Here is a 19,354-nt window from a genome sequence, read left to right on the forward strand (position 1 = left end):
CCAAGCCAACATCTACCTGGAAAGCCAGGAGTACATCTCTGCCCTGTTTGTGAGCTGTGAGTTCAGGGATCTCTGCCAACAGTTTTTCCTTTAGTCTAGTAGAGTTTACTGTAGGTGAGTTTACACCCAGTTGCTCCAGACGCTGCTGGTACAGGTTGCTCATATCTGCAAGACAGAAGGCGGTAGGACCATCAGAACTGAGACTGGTTTCTACAATGTAGTTGACCAGCTCTGAGAGAACCAGAGGAAATATATCAGGTTCTGTTTCACTCTGAGACAACTCTTTCTCAAGCCTTCTGAGGTGGGATCTCTCCCTGTTGTAGAGAACAGCGAGACATGCACGATGGTATTTCAGCTCTTGTGCTATGGCATCAGCACCACTCAGTCTAGCCAATAATTTACCATCATTTAGTGTTTGTGCACATTCATGAAGTCTGTCGTTCATGTGCATTGTCATTACCTGTCTTAGGTCAGATGCAGGGGATATCTTCTCACAAAAAATGCAAGCTTGATTATCATGACTTCTCTGCATCGTGGTTCTACGTTGCTTTGTGTGACCTTCATCTGTTTCACTACAATGAGCTACATTGGATTGTCGCTTCCTTGCACGAAGTAATTTGGTGTTGTTGAACAGAACTCGACAACTTAAATGATACTTTGCCTGGTTCCTTCTCAACGTAGCTGCTATACCACCACCTTCATCCAGCCTTTCCAGGTCCAGGATCATTGGCATTCCATTGATCTCATTAAAGAGTGGAAGATTGGTGGCAAGCATGGTGTAGCCGTCATTCTGGGGAACATGATATGTCGGTGATTTGAGGTCTTCATCTTTGTCTGTCTGACAAAGACAACATTTCTCCCAATTGGTTTTCTTCTTGGCTAACGTGGGTGGGTGATTTTCATTTTCCATTTTTTGGTTTTGATGTCGGATGAAGGCCGAGGGGTTATCCTTTTACCACCTTAATCAAAGTAATACCACACATTCAGGTATGGGATACAACTAGGTTCGGGTCACCTACACCTAGCCCGATCATTCATCCAGTGCCATTTAAGTCCCGTGTGATCTGTACACCTTCCGGGTAAGTATACATGAACAAGTCATGTATTGCCCCGCTTACCCTTGGCTCGGCTCTCCCGCACTGGCACAACCTGTCAATTCAGGTGCGGCTATCTAACTACATCTAACTGTTATTACTAGCTAATTGATGAGGGGCTGTTAGACAGCATTTGGGACACTAAACTAAGTTATACTACATTATTAGTAAAACTAGATTAGCTGACATTGAACCCCATGCTGAGTTCCACAGCAGCGATTTCACCATTGTGCCCTGGTTGTGTAGTGACAATCACTCTATTAAACAAATCTTAAACCAACTAAATTGTGCTCTGATAACAAACCAATAGGTTTATTGGAATTTACAAACCCCCAAAACCTAGGTAAGTGTAGACCAAAAAATGTGTTTCCGCATTTTATACATACATATAGATCATTTAACAGAAATGGCGTCCATCTTGGAAAATGGTCAGCATCTTTAATTTTTCAGAGGCCATTGCCTTTTTCCAGAAGAGTGGCCCCTGAATGGCATGTTCACTGCTCATGCCAATTTTCATGTGTGTATCACCAAATGAATGATTACATCACTGAACTGCTCTGGTAAGGTGGCGGCCATCTTGAAAAATGGCCGCCATCTTGAAATTTGAATTGGCTATGTACAGTTTGTTGTCAAGTGACCCATGGAGAATGCTAATGCCAATTTTTGTGCTTGTATCACTCACTAAACATCAATTAACTGCTCCACTAAGGTGGCGGCCATCTTGAAAAATGGCGGCCATCTTGAAATTTGAATTGGCTGGGAACATTTTCTTGTTAAGTGACTCATGGAGATTGCTTACGCCAATTTTCATGCCTATATCACCAACTAAAGAATTACATCACTTAATTGTTCGAACAAGGTGGCAGCCATCTTGAAAAATGGCCGCCATCTTGAATTTTTGCGTGGCACGGACTGTTTTTCAAAAGAGTGGCCCTTCGAGAGTATCTGTGCCAAATTTCATGCTTGCATCACCATTTGAACGATTCTCTTGAAATTTGCAATTATCTGCTGCACTATCAGATTTCATTCTGCTATTGAGGAGAAAAGTTTACAAACCATCCATTTCCTCATTAAAAAACTGGTGACAGAAGCTCTCCCTAAACAGTCTGCTGAAATCTGATTCTGAATGCATTTCAGGTGAAAAATGGGCAATGCAGTTGCCGAATCTTGACTCACTGTAGATCTGAAAGGCCAAATTTATATTGTATTGTATTTGTATTTTTTGGTCTAAGGCAAGTTGGATAGTGACATCTAGTGGCTGAAAATCTCAAATTGAGCAGCTTTAATGTGTTATATATGATTATACAACAGTGAGTTCCGACCAAGTTATCTGATTGGACAAGAGGCATTCCATGACTGACGATACGACGAACAACATCACTGGAACTTTTCACTGTGTGTATCACTCAACCTCAGCCAGGTGTTGCTGAATACTGTTCATTAGCATTACAGCAGACCGTGTATGTCTACATCGATCAAGCTTTTACCTCTGAATCACACAGCAGACTCTTATTTCACTGGTTGATGATAAATTAAAACAAACAGATAAATGTACATGATAAAAACAGCTGATTTGTGGTAACCCGTAGAAACAGAGTGCAGGAGAATGTTTGGGTTGCTTGGCAACAAAAGTTCAGTTTCAGTTAAGTTGATGAACTTGTTCAGTTGGGGGAACAAAAATAATCGGCTGTTGATTGTTACTTCTATTTGCCGCTTGTATAACTGTTGTATAAAAGCAATATCACACTCGAGGTTGCGATGTTGTACTGAATATCATCACGGCTGTGATTATCTACGACCGAATCACAGCTGTGATGATATTCAGTACAACATCACTCCCTCTCATGTGATATTACTTAAAAGTTGGAAGATATTATTTGTATAAGACAACTACAATGTCCCAAATAATGGCCTCGTCATAAAATGTGTGCAGGAACTTGCCCTTAAATATACTCCTGCTCTGGGCTCGATGGAATGGAGATATATGAGGGGCTGTGGGTTGGAGAGGGAGCAGGCGAAAAGATGGGGATTGAGATGGGTGGAGAGGGAGTAGGCGAAAAGATGGGGATTGAGATGGGTGGAGAGGGAGCAGGCGAAAAGGTGGGGATTGTTGTGGGTGGTTCAGCTGGAGTTTGGTCATCTACTATGGAGGAGTTTGACATAATATCCTGAAATGAATTGATAAACAATGTTAACATGCCTGTGAAATCTCATACAACTCCACCCACAATTTTACATCCAAATTGATGGCAAGATTTTGCCAAAGCAGTTTTGAGGAAGTCAACCCAAATTGGCTAAACATCCCAGGGAAATGACAAATTGTTTTCCTTGAGAAGCCTAACCAAACTGAAAGCAACGTTCAAAGTTTCTTGGGTCACAATGCAGAGCATATTTATACAATATTACAGTAATGATGCCCTCAAAGAACAGCGCTGACGCACACCAAAAGCACTCACCTCCACTGCACCCCCGGACATCCAGTTAATGTACAGAGTACATGGTTCAGTGATGCCATTGTCGGCCAGTGAAATTCCTTGAGTGCTAAGGAGTGAAGTAGGGGACATAGCTTTTTGCAGTGAAAATATTTCATTTCTTCACTGCCTGCAAAGGAAACTACAGTCATGGCCAGAAATATTGGCACCCCTGCACTTCTGTCTGATAATGCACCACTTCTCCCAGAAAATTGTTGCAATTACAAATGCTTTGGTATTCACATGTTTATTTCTTTTGTTTGCATTGGAACAACACAAAAAAGCAGAGAAAAAAGTCAAATCTGATATAATTGTACACAGAACTCCAAAAATGGATTGGACAAAATTATTGGCACCTTTTCAAAATTTTAAGAAATAATTGTATTTCAAGCGTGTGATGCTCCTTTAATTTGCATTTAAACTCACCTGTGGCAAGTAACAGGTGCTGGCAATATAGAAATCACATTTGCAGCCAGTTAAAATGGAGAAAAGTTGACTAAACCTTTGTGTTGTGTGTCTGTGTGTACCACACTGAGCATGGAGAAAAGAAAGAGCAAAGAATTGTCCGAGGATTTGAGAACCAAAATTGTGGAAAAGCATGGACAATCTCAAGGCTACAAGTCCATCTCCAGAGCTCTTAATGTTCCTGTGTCCACTGTGCGCAATGTCATCAAGACGTTTACAGCCCATGGTACTGTAGCTAACCTCCCTGGACGTGGATGGAAGAGAAAAATTGATAAAAGATTGCAACGAAGGATTGTTTGAATGGTGGATAAAGAACCTCAGTCAACTTCCAAACAAATTCAAGCTGACCTGCAGACACAGGGTACAACAGTGTCAGCTCGCACTATCCGTCGCCATCTGAATGAAATGGGACGCTATGGCAGGAGGCCCAGGAGGACCCCACTGCTGACACAGAGACATAAAAAAGCCAGACTGGAGTTTGCCTAAACTTACCCGAGGAAGCCAAAATCCTTCTGGGAGAACGTTCTGTGGACAGATGAGACCAAAGTAGAGCTTTTTGGTAAAGTACATCATTGTACTGTTTACAGAAAACGAAATGAGGCCTTCAAAGAAAAGAACACGATCCCTACGGTCAAACATGGTGGAGGTTCACAGATGTTTTGGGGTTGCTTTGCTGCTTCTGGCACCGGATGCCTTGACTGTGTGTATGGCATCATAAAATCTAAAGACTACCAAAGAATTTTGGGGCACAGTGTAGGGCCCAGTGTCAGAAAGCTGGGTCTCCGTCAGAGGTCATGGGTCTTCCAGCAGGACAATGACCCAAAGCATACTTCAAAAAGCACCCAGAAATGGTTTAAGACAAAGCGCTGGAGAGTTCTGAAGTGGCCAGCAATGAGTCCAGATCTAAATCCCATAGAACACCTGTGGAGAGATCTCAAAACAGCAGTTGGGAGAAGGCACCCTTCAAATCTGAGAGACCTGGAGCAGTTGGCAAAAGAAGAGTGGTCCAAAATTCCAGTAGAGAGGTGTAAGAAACTCATTGATGGTTATAGGAAGCGATTGATTTCAGTTATTTTTTCCAAAGGGTGTGCTACCAAATATTAAGTTGAGGGTGCCAATAATTTTGTCCAGTCCATTTTTGGAGTTCTGTGTAGAATTATATCAGATTTGACTTTTTTTCTCTGCTTTTTTGTGTTGTTCCAATGCAAATAAAAGAAATAAACATGTGAATACCAAAGCATTTGTAATTGCAACAATTTTCTGGGAGAAGTGGTGCATTATCTGACAGAAGTGCAGGGGTGTCAATATTTTTGGCCATGACTGTATATCCTGAAAAGTGAACTGTATATCAATACCTTAAAAAAGTGCAGATATCTGTGAACACTGATGAGAAGAAGAAGGTGGTACAGAAATAACCTGGAAAGGCTGACTAGGCAGGAAGCGCCCCCTTTTCAAGCCACCATCGGGATATTTGAATTGAAAGTCTTCCCCATTTTCAGGTTCTGGCATAGATTCGACAACTTCCTTCCTTGTATTTATGACCTATAAACAAATCAATATTACTGTAAATAATGTGATTACAGAAGAAGATTAAATTCAACTTTATTGTCATTGGTTTGCACCCAAATACAGTTAGGGGTCTAAGCAGAAATCAGAATCAAGTGCAGTGCAATGTATGTACATAAGGGTATAAAAATAAATAAAATAAGTTACCAAATCTTGTGGGGTGTCATCTTAGCAGCATATAAAACAAACACAAAAATATTGTTTATGCTTCCGACAATTGATTCTCTATTTGGACTTTTTTTTGTTAAAAGCAAGAAGTAAAGCCTGCGTTTTCCAGAGTATGGTCTCATATGCATTGCTATAAATGTACCAATTTCTGCAGTGATTCCTTTTGCCCTGTTTGAATCAGTTGAGAATGGCTGCCTATAGTTTAATGATATGGGGATAGTTTGCATGCCCTACTCTGCCTCCGACTGGCCAGTCGTTGCCTTCGTTGGTTAGGTTGAGGCATGAAGAGTGAGATGGATATGTATGACTACGGGGCTGCTTGTTTCAGCCACAGTGGCAGGTGGCCATTTACATACTGACACTAAAGGTACAGCAGAAATATGGATATTAAGTTTAGTTAGTTTTAATGACTACCGATGGTCTCTGAATAAAAGAGGAGGTTGATGCAATGAGTGCTTTGGGAAAGGAGAAATTACATTTTTAAAAGCCACTGTCATTGGTTGATGGAATCAGAGGAATATATCAGCATTGCCAGTTATTGTATAGTGATGCCCAATAATCAATGTATTAATAAGAATTTGGATAGTGAAACCGATCTTGGCTTTCATTCAGTAAGCCACCTACTAGAACTTATTAAGGCAGCAGTAATTTTGAGAATCCTGACGAAGACAGCAAATATGCCTGGATAAAACATTCAGTAACACTTTCTATGAAGACCACATGTATAATGCATTCATAGTGAATTATAATGCATTTATAATGCTTCATGACTACACTCATAAACACACATAATGCTTTCTGACTCACTATATCAACAGTCATAAAATATATTATATATATATACACTGAACAAAAATATAAACGCAACACTCCCATTTTTCATGAGCTGAACTCAAAGATCTAAGACATTTTCTATGTACACAAAAGGCCTATTTCTCTCAAATATTGTTCACAAATTTGTCTAAATCTGTGTTAGTGAGCACTTCTCCTTTGCCGAGATAATCCATCCACCTCACAGGTGTGGCATATCAAGATGCTGATTAGACAGCATGATTATTGCACAGGTGTGCCTTAGGCTGGCCACAATAAAAGGTCACTCTAAAATGTGCAGTTTTATCACACAGCACAATGCCACAGATGTCGCAACTTTTGAGTGTAATTGGCATGCTGACTGCAGGAATGTCCACCAGAGCCTGTGAATTGAATGTTCATTTCTCTACCATAAGCTGTTTCCAAAGGCGTTTCAGAGAATTTGGCAGTACATCCAACCAGCCTCACAACCGCAGACCACATGTAACCACACCAGCCCAGGACCTACACATCCAGCATCTTCAAGCTTTGAGGTTTTTTTTTGAGCCCGTTGCCTGCGCCACCAGCTCATCCTGCAGGAAAACACTGCACAGCCAAGTGCTGCTGTTGGGGAGTTGGTCGAACTTATAGTCTATCTATCAGCTGTGGCTCAGTGGTAGAGTCGGTCGTCTTTCAAACGGAAGGTCGGAGGTTTGATCCCCAGCTCCTCAGGCTACATGTCAAAGTGTCCTTGGGCAAGACACTGAACCCCAAATTGCTCCCGGTGGCATAGCCAAAGGGTATGAATGTGATATCTGATTGACTGTTGGGCACTTCACGTAGCAGCCTCTGCCATCAGTGTATAAATGTGTGTGTGAATGGGTGAATGTGATATGTAGTGTAAAAGCAGCTTTGAGTGGTCGCAAAGACTAGAAAAGTACTATATAAGTACAGTCCATTTACCATTTACCATTCACCTTCAAGATCGTCTGAGACCAGCCACCCAGACAGCTGCTGCAACAATCGGTTTGCATAACCAAATAATTTCTGCACAAACTGTCAGAAACCGTCTCAGGGAAGCTCATCTGCATGCTCGTCGTCCTCATCGGGGTCTCGACCTGACTGCAGTTCGTCGTGGTAACCGACTTGAGTGGGCAAATGCTCACATTCGAGAGGTGTTCTCTTCACTGATGAATCCCGTATTTCAATGTACAGGGCAGATGTCAGACAGCATGTATGGCTTAGTGTGGGTGAGCGGTTTGCTGATCAACGTTGTGAATCGAGTGGCCCATGTTGGCGGGGGGGTTATGGTATGGGCAGGCGTATGTTATGGACAACGAACACAGGTGCATTTTATTGATGGCATTTTGAATGCACAGAGATACCGTGACGAGATCCTGAGGCCCATTGTTGTGCCATTTATCCACGACCATCACCTCATGTTGCAGCATGATAATGCACGGCCCCATGTTGCAAGGATCTGTACACAATTCCTGGAAGCTATAAACATCCCAGTTCTTGCATGGCCAGCATACTCACTGGACATGTCACCCATTGAACATGTTTGGGATCTGGATCGGCATATACGACAGCGTGTTCCAGTTCCTGCCAATATCCAGCAACTTGGCACAGCCATTGAAGAGGAGTGGACCAACATTCCACAGGCCACAATCAACAACCTGATCAACTCTATGCGAAGGAGATGTGTTGCACTGCGTGAGGCAAATGGTGGTCACACCAGATACTGACTGGTTTTCTGACCCCCTTGGACCCCCCCAATACAGTAAAACTGCACATTTTAGAGTGGCCTTTTATTGTGGCCAGCCTAAGGCACACCTGTGCAATAATCATGCTGTCTAATCAGCATCTTGATATGCCACACCTGTGAGGGGGATGGATTATCTCGGCAAAGGAGAAGTGCTCACTTACACAGATTTAGACAAATTTGTGAACAATATTTGAGAGAAATAAGCGTTTTGTGTACATAGAAAAAGTCTTAGATCTTGAAGTTCAGCACATGAAAAATGGGAGCAAAAACAAACTGTTGCATTTATATATTTGTTCAGTGTATATATATACAAATATATACTTACTTACCACCAACAATGAAACATGATGAAGCATTATTATAGATGCATAAATATGTACTTCACTTTATTTAACACATACAATGAATATAATTGTCCACTGCATGGACTGTTATAGCACAGTATCAGTCGCCCTCTATTTTAGAACTAGTCAAGAGCATCTATAAGACACTTGGAACTCTATTATCTTTTAAGACTGTTGATATTGGGCATCAGAAAGCATTGAATGAGCTATGAATAACCTCATAACACACTATACATGTGGTCTTCATAGAAAGTGTTACCAAGCATACCATACCTGCTGCAATTGGCTTTACAGGCAACCCATTGGCCTCCCTCCATGTACAGCGTACTTAATTCCAACAATGTGCTGCTCCCGAACCAGAACCGAATAGATCAATAGATTTGGAAGCTCTTTACCCTTGAAAGGGCACCCTGTGTAATGAGCAGTCACATAAGGTAAGTTGCCTTAGATCCTACTGACAGTCATAGTATGGATACCAACAAAAGACCCATCTCATACCTCCTCCTCCAACCCAGTTTGTTCCTCCTCCTCCTCCTCCTCCAACCTGGTTTGTTCCTCCTCCTCCAACCCAGTTCTTTCCTCCAACATCTCATTTTTTTCCTCTTCCATTCCATTTCCTTCCCCCACACCTTGCATATTCCCGACCTCCTCCTCCCCGTTTTCCTATGTAATTGACAAAAGTCACACCATACATGCCTGTTCAAACTGTAACAAGAGCAGGCACGTGCAGAGAGGGGGGGCGGAGGGTGCTGGAGCACCTGCCACTTTGCCCCTTGATGCCCAAAGTGCCCTTTTGTGAAGTGATTTTTATTTATTTATTTATTTTAATTTTTTTATTAGTGTGTGTTTGTGTGTGAAAGTCCGTCTGTGTGGCTCAAAATAATAATAAATAAAACAAAATAATAATAGTTTAGATCTACCTTGGTCGGTCACATGATCCATGACGTGCCCTCACTCTGCCCTCACTGCCCTGACGTGCCCTGTAGCTAAGCGCTGCTAAGCTGCTAGAGCACACAGCGTGCTGTGGGGAAAAAGTATGTCAGGCTTCTTTTTGTTTCTCTTGTCATGGGAACAGTGCATTAGAGAGATGTCATGTATTATTTTACTGTCAAGCAGTGTTTTTCCTATGTTTCTAGAGGCAATGAGGCATAGACTATGTTATTTCACTAAAACTATGCAATATGCATATTCACATAATTTTGGACTATTACAGTATACAGTGCATACGGAAAGTATTCACAGCGCTTCACTTTTTCCACATTTTTTTATGTTACAGCCTTATTCCAAAATGGATTAAATTAATTTCTTTCCTCAAATTTCTACACATAAAACCCCATAATGACAACTTAAAAAAAGTTTGTTTGAAATTTTTGCAAATTTATTTAAAAAAAAAAACGAATAAATCACTTGTACATAAGTATTCACAGCCTTTGCGATCAAGCTCAAAATTGAGCTCAGGTGCATTCTGTTTCCACTGATTGTCCTTGAGATGTTTCTACAGCTTAACTGGAGTCCACCTGTGGTAAATTCAGTTGATTGGACATGATTAGGAAAGGCACACACCTGTCTATATAAGGTCCCACAGTTAACAGTGCATGTCAGACCACAAAACAAGCATGAAGTCAAAGGAATTGTCTGTAGACCTCCGAGACAGGATTGTCTTGAGGCATAGATCTGGGGAAGGGTACAGAAAAATTTCTGCTGCTTTAAAGGTCCCTATGAGCACAGTGGCCTCCGTCATCCGAAAATGGAAGAAGTTTGGAACCACCAGAACTCTTCCTAGAGCTGGCCGTCCCTCAAAACTGAGTGATCGGGGGAGAAGGGCTTTAGTTAGGGAGGTGACCAATAACCCGATGGTCACTCTGACAGAGCTCCAGCGTTCCTCTGTGGAGAGAGGAGAACCTTCCAGAAGGACGACCATCGCTGCAGCACTCCACCAATCAGGCCTGTATGGTAGAGTGGCCAGACGGAAGCCACTCCTTAGTAAAAGGCACATGGCAGCCCGCCTGGAGTTTGCCAAAAGGCACCTGAAAGACTCTCAGACCATGAGAAACAAAATTCTCTGGTCTGATGAGACAAAGATCGAACTCTTTGGCGTGAATGCCAAGCGTTATGTTTGGAGGAAACCAGGCACCGCTCATCACCTGGCCAATACCATCCCTACAGTGAAACATGGTGGTGGCAGCATCATGCTGTGGGGATGTTTTTCAGCGGCAGGAACTGGAAGACTAGTCAGGATTGAGGGAAAGATGAATGCAGCAATGTACAGAGACATCCTGGAGGAAAACCTGTTCCAGAGCGCTCTTGACCTCAGACTGGGACGACGGTTCATCTTTCAACAGGACAACGACCCTAAGCACACAGCCAAGATATCGAAGAAGTGGCTTCAGGACAACTCTGTGAATGTCCTGGAGTGGCCCAGCCAGAGCCCAGACTTGAATCCAATTGAACATCTCTGGAGGGATCTGAAAATGGCTGTGCACCGACGCTCCCCATCCAACCTGATGGAGCTTGAGAGGTTTTGTAAAGAGGAATGGGCGAAACTGGCCAAAGATAGGTGTGCCAAGCTTGTGGCTTCATATTCCAAAAGACTTGAGGCTGTAATTGCTGCCAAAGGTGCCACAACCAAGTATTTAGCAAAGGCTGTGAATATTTATGTACAAGTGATTTCTTTGTTTTTTATTTTTAATAAATTAACAAAAATTTCAAACAAACTTTTTTTAAGTTGTCATTATGGGGTTTTATGTGTAGAATTTTGAGGAAAGAAATTAATTTAATTCATTTTGGAATAAGGCTGTAACATAACAAAATGTGGAAAAAGTAAAGCGCTGTGAATACTTTCCGTATGCACTGTCAATACAACAACAATAACAATAATAATTAGAAGAATTTGAATTGTGATTTTCTCAACCTCTCATTTAAACATATCAGTACTTGTTTGTTTATAACATTTACACACAAATTAAATATAATATGCATACAAAATATATAACTTTTAGAACCTTGCTGTCTTGCGCAAAGTGGATAGTCAAACTGAATAAAAGCACAAAAATATTTAAATACATCATTCAATTATTTTTTACTTTATTATTAGCACTAGGAATAATAAAGGGCAGATTATGAATGGATTAAATTTGTGGCTATACAGTACAATTTTTGAAAAGGTATGAAATGTCACTGTGATGTGTAAAAAACACAGAGAGACACTGACAGACACAAACAGAGACACAAACAAACACAGACAGATACAGACAAACACAGACAGACAGATACAGACACAGATAGTCACACACACACACACACACCCCTCCTCTATTCTCTTTCTCCCATTATTAATGTTCCCCTTTCAGTTACAGTTACAGTTAGTTATATATACAATATGAATACATGTCTGTTAATAAATACAGTGTCATGTTTGTGTCAAAACAATTGGTTGCATTTGGTTTTACTGACGTTAGAAAGCAAAAATAAAGCTGTGAAATTAAAATTAAGAGGTGTCATAATTGATTAATTTTTGTCCTCCAATTTGATTAAAACTGAAAAGCAAGGACTCCAGGAAGAGTAGCCACAGTTAAACAGTCCAGTGTCTAAAGGTGATCTAAATTCAACTTAATACATTATCTTCATATGTCCTAAATTAATGCACAGCTTGAATTAAGGTTTTGTGGATATAGGCTGTACCTCCACCCCTCCTTTATTCTCTTCCCCCCATTAATGTTCCCCTTTCAGTTAACGAATGAGCAACGTGTTCTGTTTAGTTCAAGCAGTCAGCCTTGGCTGCAGCCTCTCTCAGCAAGTAGTCTCCTCCAAACTATCAGCAGTATGGCAGGTCAGTCACAGTGAGCCATTTTCAATGTTAGTTATCTTTGCATCTTGTCATGATCACATAACACTTGTTTAATCAGCTACTATCTCTCCCATGCTCTTTTTAGTGTCTACACTCTCAGATCAATACAGCCCACCTCCAGCAATATCAGCAGCAGCAGCCTCCTCACCCACCCCTTCAACAGAAGCTGTTCAGTGTACCCAATCAGGTAAAACATATACTACTTTTGCTTTGCACCGGCCTCTAACAAATATAGGAGGTGTGGACAATGATATATTATGTTGTGATTCCATGTTACATTCTTTATGAATATGGGTTGCTACAATTCAACCAGTTATATTGTAAGGTATGTTTCTGTATGGTGTTTCAAATTCGTGCTCCATGTGCCCCCTTTTAACTTTGAGCACCTGCCTCTCCAAAGGTCTCTGCACGGCCCTGAACAAGAGGACAATGCAGTTTAAAAATATGTTTTAGAAATTACAAGATTCTGCAATTGACCTCTCCATGTAAGAGATTCCATGTTTCATTTACATGTAGAATGTTAAAGCTTATGTGATTTTTGAGAGGCCCTGGAAGTTGATTCAATTGATAGTAGCCTACCTTTGGTCTGATGTAAACAGCTGATTTTCTCAGCAGAGGACAGAGCACCAGGCAGTGGATTCTCCTCTGTCTGTTGGCTCTGTAAAGGCAGAAGTCACCTTGTAAATCTGGGAATTCTGCCTTTATCTTTTCAATAAATGCACTCTCTGGCATGGAGAGTGGCACAATTTTCTTTATCGATGATCCCGCTGTTGAGAAACAGCAACAAATGTTGTAAATGGTTTACAGGTTCCATTTTCAATCCTTTTCCCAATTTACAAAGATCAGACGGAGTTTTTAAAAACAACAGAGCTTATTTGTTTGGAAGCGCTTTATATTAAGGTCCTTGTAATAAACGTTAATTAACAGTTAATAAGACCTTATAAGTCCTTATAAGATGCTTATTAACATTAAATATACATTTATAAGACTATATAAGTGTTGATAATAGTATTATTATCATGTTTTTATGAGATTATTAGACATTTATAAGCACTCATAAGATACTTGTAAACAATTTATAGGCAGCTTATGAGCGTTTATAAAAGCCTTATAAGTTTATTAGAATTGTTCATTACAAACCTATTCATTGAGTCTTACTCACTTACCTATTATGCCTTTGTTAGCAATTAATTATTCACTTATTAACAGTTAATTATGCTTTTTTTCAGCTACTGGATCTAAAGTGAGAACAGTGCCTTATTGAGGTTAATAAATCCTTTATTATGCACTTATTAACAGTTAATTATGCTTTTTGCAGCTACTGGATCTAAAGTGAGAACAGAGCCTTATTGAGTTAATAAATCCTCTATTATGCAGTTATTAACAGTTAATTATGCTTTTTTGCAGCAACTGGATCTAAAGCGAGAACAGTGATTTATTGAGGTTAATAAATCCTTATTATGCACTTAACAGTTAAATGCTTTTTGCAGCTCCAATGTGTAATAAGCACTACATGGGGGGCAAAGGTTGATAACATGTAAAAAAAAATTATTACATCAAAATAAAATTTAAAAAACACTTTCAGACAGCTCCTCTGAATTTTTTAATTTTTAAACAAAGTATTTCACTTGTACATTATAAAACACTTCTTCAAAAGGTAATTTCAAACATGACTAATTCCGTCACCAAAACAGTGGAATTGTTACATAGAAACTGAATTAAACACTTTAAATATGTATCGTTTGATACATGCAGCCACAAAGTGAATTATCTAAAACAAACCAAAACAGGCCGTGCACTAGTTACATCAACATAAACAACTCCTCTTTCCTTCTTACTGCAACAGCTACGGTCTCACGCGAGAACAGAAAGCATAAGGTAAAGGCATGACTGCCACAGTGTTGTTTTTGTGTAACAATTGCACTTTTTTGTTGATGTAACTAGTGCACGGTCTGTTTTGGTTTGTTTTAGCTAATTCACTTTGTCACCGCATGTATCAAACAATGCATATTTAAAGCGTTTAATTCAGTTTCTATGTAACAATTCCACTGTTTTGGTGACGGAATTAGTCATTTTTGGTATTACCTTTTTAAAAAGTGTTTTATAATGTGCAAGTGAAATGCTTTGTTGAAAAATTTAAAAATTCAGAGGAGCTGTCTGAAAGTGTTTTTTAAATTTTATTTTTTTTACATGTTATCAACCTTTGCCCCCCATGTAGTGCTTATTACACATGGGAGCTGCAAAAAGCATAATTAACTGTTAATAAGTGCATAATTAATTGCTAATTACTGCATGGTAAAGTATGTATTAATCATAATAAAGCAACTGTAAAGCATAGTAAAGTCTTAACAAAGGCATAATAGGTAAGTGAGTAAGACTCAATGAATATGTTTGTAATGCTATTATAAACAATTCTAATAAACTTATAAGGCTTTTATAAATGCTCATAAGCTGCCTATAAATTGTTTACAAGTATCTTATGAGTGCTTATAAATGTCTAATAATCTCATAAAAAAACATGATAATAATACTATTATCAACACTTATATAGTCTTATAAATGTATATTTAATGTTAATAAGCATCTTATAAGGACTTATAAGGTCTTATTAACTGTTAATTAACGCTTATTACAATGACCTTAATAAAAAGCGCTTCCGTTTGTTTTTTTGGAAATGTCATAATACTCAGAAGTAGTTTACTACTCAGTGTAGCAAATATCCTTTAGAAACTAAGGCTACTCTACATTGTTCAACCATTTCATTTATATAAAATTTGTCTTACTTGTGTTTTTCTTGGTTCTGTGTCTTTGTGATGGGTGGCCTAAGTGAACAGAAGTTATAAGCAATCTTGTCTTTGACGCTGTCCTGATCCTCCAACTTACGCCTTTGTATGAATACAGTGTCTCGGCCATTTGGAAGAACAGCCAGTCTTATGGTGGTGAGCCGCTGTCTGACTGGTTCTGTCCTCCTGGGAGCCTGAGCTCTCCTAAACCCTCTAAGTCTTAATGAAAAATGAGTATAACATACAGGCATACAGGTTATGGGATTTCTGCTACTATGTATCAAGACACTCAACACCAAGATAAATAAATCTCATTACCGTATGTTATTGACAAGCTAATGTGGAACAGTAATTAAGCTTGTCCCATGTTATATGAATTATTGTAACCCATTAAACAAGAATCAGGGCATTTTCTTGTTTGTCTTTCTTCCAACATCACAGCCTATAACCATTGTTATCCACTTTTAAACACTAAATACAATATTCTACTTAAATTTTAATACAGTGCCATTCAAGCATAAATTAACTCGAAGGGTTGTCTCCGTTGCCTTCATTTTGGGTTGAATTCTGACGATTGACAAGGTGCTGATATCGATCAGCCAAAGCTTGCAGCCTCTGTTGCCGGTTCATAGCCTACTGTGGGAATATGCACACAGATGTAGAGATACTATGTTTAAGCATGTATCTGATAGAATAGTACTCTGATGAAAGTCAATGGCCCTCATTTATCAATCTAACATAGAAACCAGCGCAGATCTGAGCTAACATTTAGTTAGTTATATCGGCCATAACAGATGTAGCGGATGATCTGATGATGAAGAATTAAAATCATTAACTCCTTAACAAAAGAAATCTTTTTCTTCCTCTTCACATGACCTCTGGGTCAATAACGACAAGTGAAGCCAGCTAATGTATGGCATAGGGAGGATGTTTGAGCAGACGTCCTGACACCTCCTCATGGTCTTTGCACTCAAAGTCATAAAGATGACAAAAGTGATGCTTCCCAGTGATATCCCAGGTCCCCAGACACCTCAGGAAATGACCTTTCAGAAGATAAAGGGGTTAAAAAGCAACAACCCTTCTACCTCTTATACCATGGAACCCCTAAAAAGGGATTAACAAATAAACACTTTCTTATCGACTGAACAACCCTCAGACAAAACAAAGGGAATCAACAAGAATCGGTTGATAAGGACACTAATTGACAATGGTTGCCTTTCCTGTGTTTTGTATGTTGTGTGAATTTATCTGCCTGAAAGATCTCTCTGAGCATCTCTGCACGTCACAGGACACAGACACGTTCCTGTGGCAGAGGGAGCATTGATAAAGTTATTTCACTCACTTGGTGTACAAAAGGGTATACAGATGCATATATATAAAATGTATGTGTGCAGGTATACATATTTGTCATAACAACTAAGGTCGTCATCTGTGTGGTTGTTGAAATCGTTTAATTCGCATCAAATTCAAAACCCTGTTGCTTGCTTACAAAACGGCGAAAAAAACGGCTCCTGCCTACCTGACCCAGCTCTTTCATGAACACCTCTGTACTTAATGATATTGATGCTGCTGATGATGATGACATTAAGGATGTGGATTATGTGGATTAGGATATTCATGATGATGATGCTGATGATGACTATACTGACCTTGTTGATGTTGCTGACGATGATTATTATAAAAACAAACAAAATAACATACTTTGCTCTGCCTGTCGGCACCAGTGTCCGATCACACTTGAAGCTGTTTGTTGGCACTCATATTGCTTATTTGATTTTCTACGGATTTTTCAAATAGGCTAATAGAGAGTATTATGTCTAACATTTTGGACCAGAACCCATGGGTGGCTATAGGTCCACAGCTTCCAGTCATAGACACTGTACTCCACATTTTCTGCTAGTTCTCATTCTCATCCAGAAGGTTAACAACACACGTTTTCATCCAGTCTCAATTATACAAGAATTTCTTTCTAAACACAAATGTGATGTCTGACACAAGAAAGCAGATTCCTAATTAACAGTCTGTTCATGAAAAGATAAAAGTTAAATTAGATTTTTTTTTTACATAATAGTCACAATGTATAATTCACATGACCATAACATTAAAAACATACCCATTGGCTGCACTAAAAATGTCGGCATTAATCAGAAAAGATCTTAACAAGTGTACACCGGGCATGCAGAGCATCAACCCCCTTCCAATGTATTCTAAATTCAACAGGTTGCCACTTATACTCCAATACTGCCATCTAGTGGGCGTGTAGGCGAGCACACCACATTAAATGAAAGTACTCGAGCTACATTTTTCCTTGATAAGTAACCAGTACAAAAATGCCGATTTTAATAACGTCACTGTAAATTAATGTCATTTCTAAACCCCAATTCAATAAATATTGTATCCTGACCTCAATTCATACAAGGTTTATTGAGTGGGGAACTGTCTTCTGTCTTCCAACGACTGTATGTAGGGATTCACCTCAGAAACGGATGAAGTGGTATCACCCAATATTATACATCTTGTAGGAGCCAAATTTCGATTTTTGTTTATTCTAACGCTTTCTTGTTTCTTTATCATTAGTATGTGAGAGTGTGTGTGTTTTGTGTGTGTGAGTGATGTAGTATGGCCATAGGTGGATCTAACCCCATCTGGTGGACACCTCAGAGGTGGAGCCCAAGAAGGGAAAAGTTATAATTACCCAGAGTTCACAGCTTCCGGGGTGGCTGAGAGAGGCAACAGTTCTTTGACCGTTTGGCCATAGCTATACACTATATTAAGTCATTTTTGTTTGTTTTCAAGTTATCTGTTGAGCAAATTTCTGTAATAAATGGTCACTGGGACCGACTGGAAGACATTTCTTCTCCTCATCTTTCATTTGCACGTGTCAAACCTTGAGTCCAACACAGCCACCAAAGGAAACAAAGGGACCAAAAGTCAACTGGAAATTGCTGATACATTAGTCAAAGAACTACCTTGGATGGATGAAAGGAATGAAAAGGAGCTTTGGATGAACCCAGCAAATGGAACAAAGGAAGTGGAAGCATGGGTTCAAGGCCAGGTGCCACACTGGATTGGATGAAGGCCTAAAGTGAATCCAACTCAATTCGGATCAATCAGTATGTTTATGAAGAAACTTTGAACTGAGTTTTGTTGAATGTCTTAAGAAGAAGTAGAATATTGAGACAGACAATCCTCGAAAATGATAGAACAAAATGGTAGTAAGAGGCAACCGGTATACCCACACACATCAGAAAAAATAAATTAATAAGTAGATAATAATAATTAAATAATAATAATAATAATAACAAAATAAAATAAAAATAATATTTAAAAAAAACCCCCAAAAACCCATGGATGCATACATTCACAGGACTTAAAAAGACAGAATGAATAAATAGATAAATAAAGCTAAAAGAAAGGGGGGGATAGCAGCTTGCACAGAGAGGTAAAGGGGTTAGTAGAGCAATTTAGACTTAATCTGAGTCTGGAGATAAGGCAAGAGAGTTAACGTATGCCAGGAAAGGACTCCATGAGCTTTGGAATGTCTTAGTACAGCCCTTAAGTGAAAACCTGAGTTTCTCAAGTTTCAGATTGTAGAGGACTTCTTTAATCCAACGGCCATGTGATGGGGGGCGAGACAGCTTCCAATCCAACAGAATCAATCGCCTGGCCAACAAGGTCGTATAGGCAACGGCACGTTTTATTGCCACAGAGAGAGTGATTGGGGATTGTTTGCATCTATTGCAGGTATCACTAATCGATGAGTAAATTCGGGATAATTTTGCATTAGTATAATGAACTTTATGGAGAACTTTGCATTGGATAAGGCTGTGGCGGGCACATATCGAGGAGGAGTGGACCAGGTTTAGAGCAGAGTCCCATAGTCAATCTGTTATGTTAATGTTCAACTCGCTCTCCCATGAAGCTCTTATTACTGCAAGAGAGTTTGTGGTGGTTGAGCCTAGGGAGTTGTACAGCACAGAGATGCACTTTTTATGATTGGGGTCCATAGTTAAAAGGGTATCAGTCAAAGTTTCGGGAGGGTGGTTTGGAAAATGGGGG

The 19,354-nt window shown here is 39.7% G+C and overlaps 1 protein-coding gene across 1 annotated transcript in view; it reads left to right on the top strand.

Moving 5' to 3' along the window:
- Positions 1–19,354, top strand: part of LOC138592806 (forkhead box protein D2-like) — a 55,908-nt gene that overhangs the window by 26,666 nt on the left and 9,888 nt on the right. Inside the window, exon 2 of the mRNA XM_069663681.1 lies at positions 12,598–12,699. Within this exon, the coding sequence (XP_069519782.1) occupies positions 12,598–12,699 (102 nt within the window). The remainder of the gene's footprint in view (positions 1–12,597; positions 12,700–19,354) is intronic.

The sequence above is a fragment of the Semicossyphus pulcher genome, unplaced genomic scaffold, assembly GCF_022749685.1.
Source record: "Semicossyphus pulcher isolate SPU_LCO1_2020_fin unplaced genomic scaffold, fSemPul1.0.p SCAF_15, whole genome shotgun sequence".
In the NCBI taxonomy this organism is placed as follows: domain Eukaryota; kingdom Metazoa; phylum Chordata; class Actinopteri; order Labriformes; family Labridae; genus Semicossyphus; species Semicossyphus pulcher.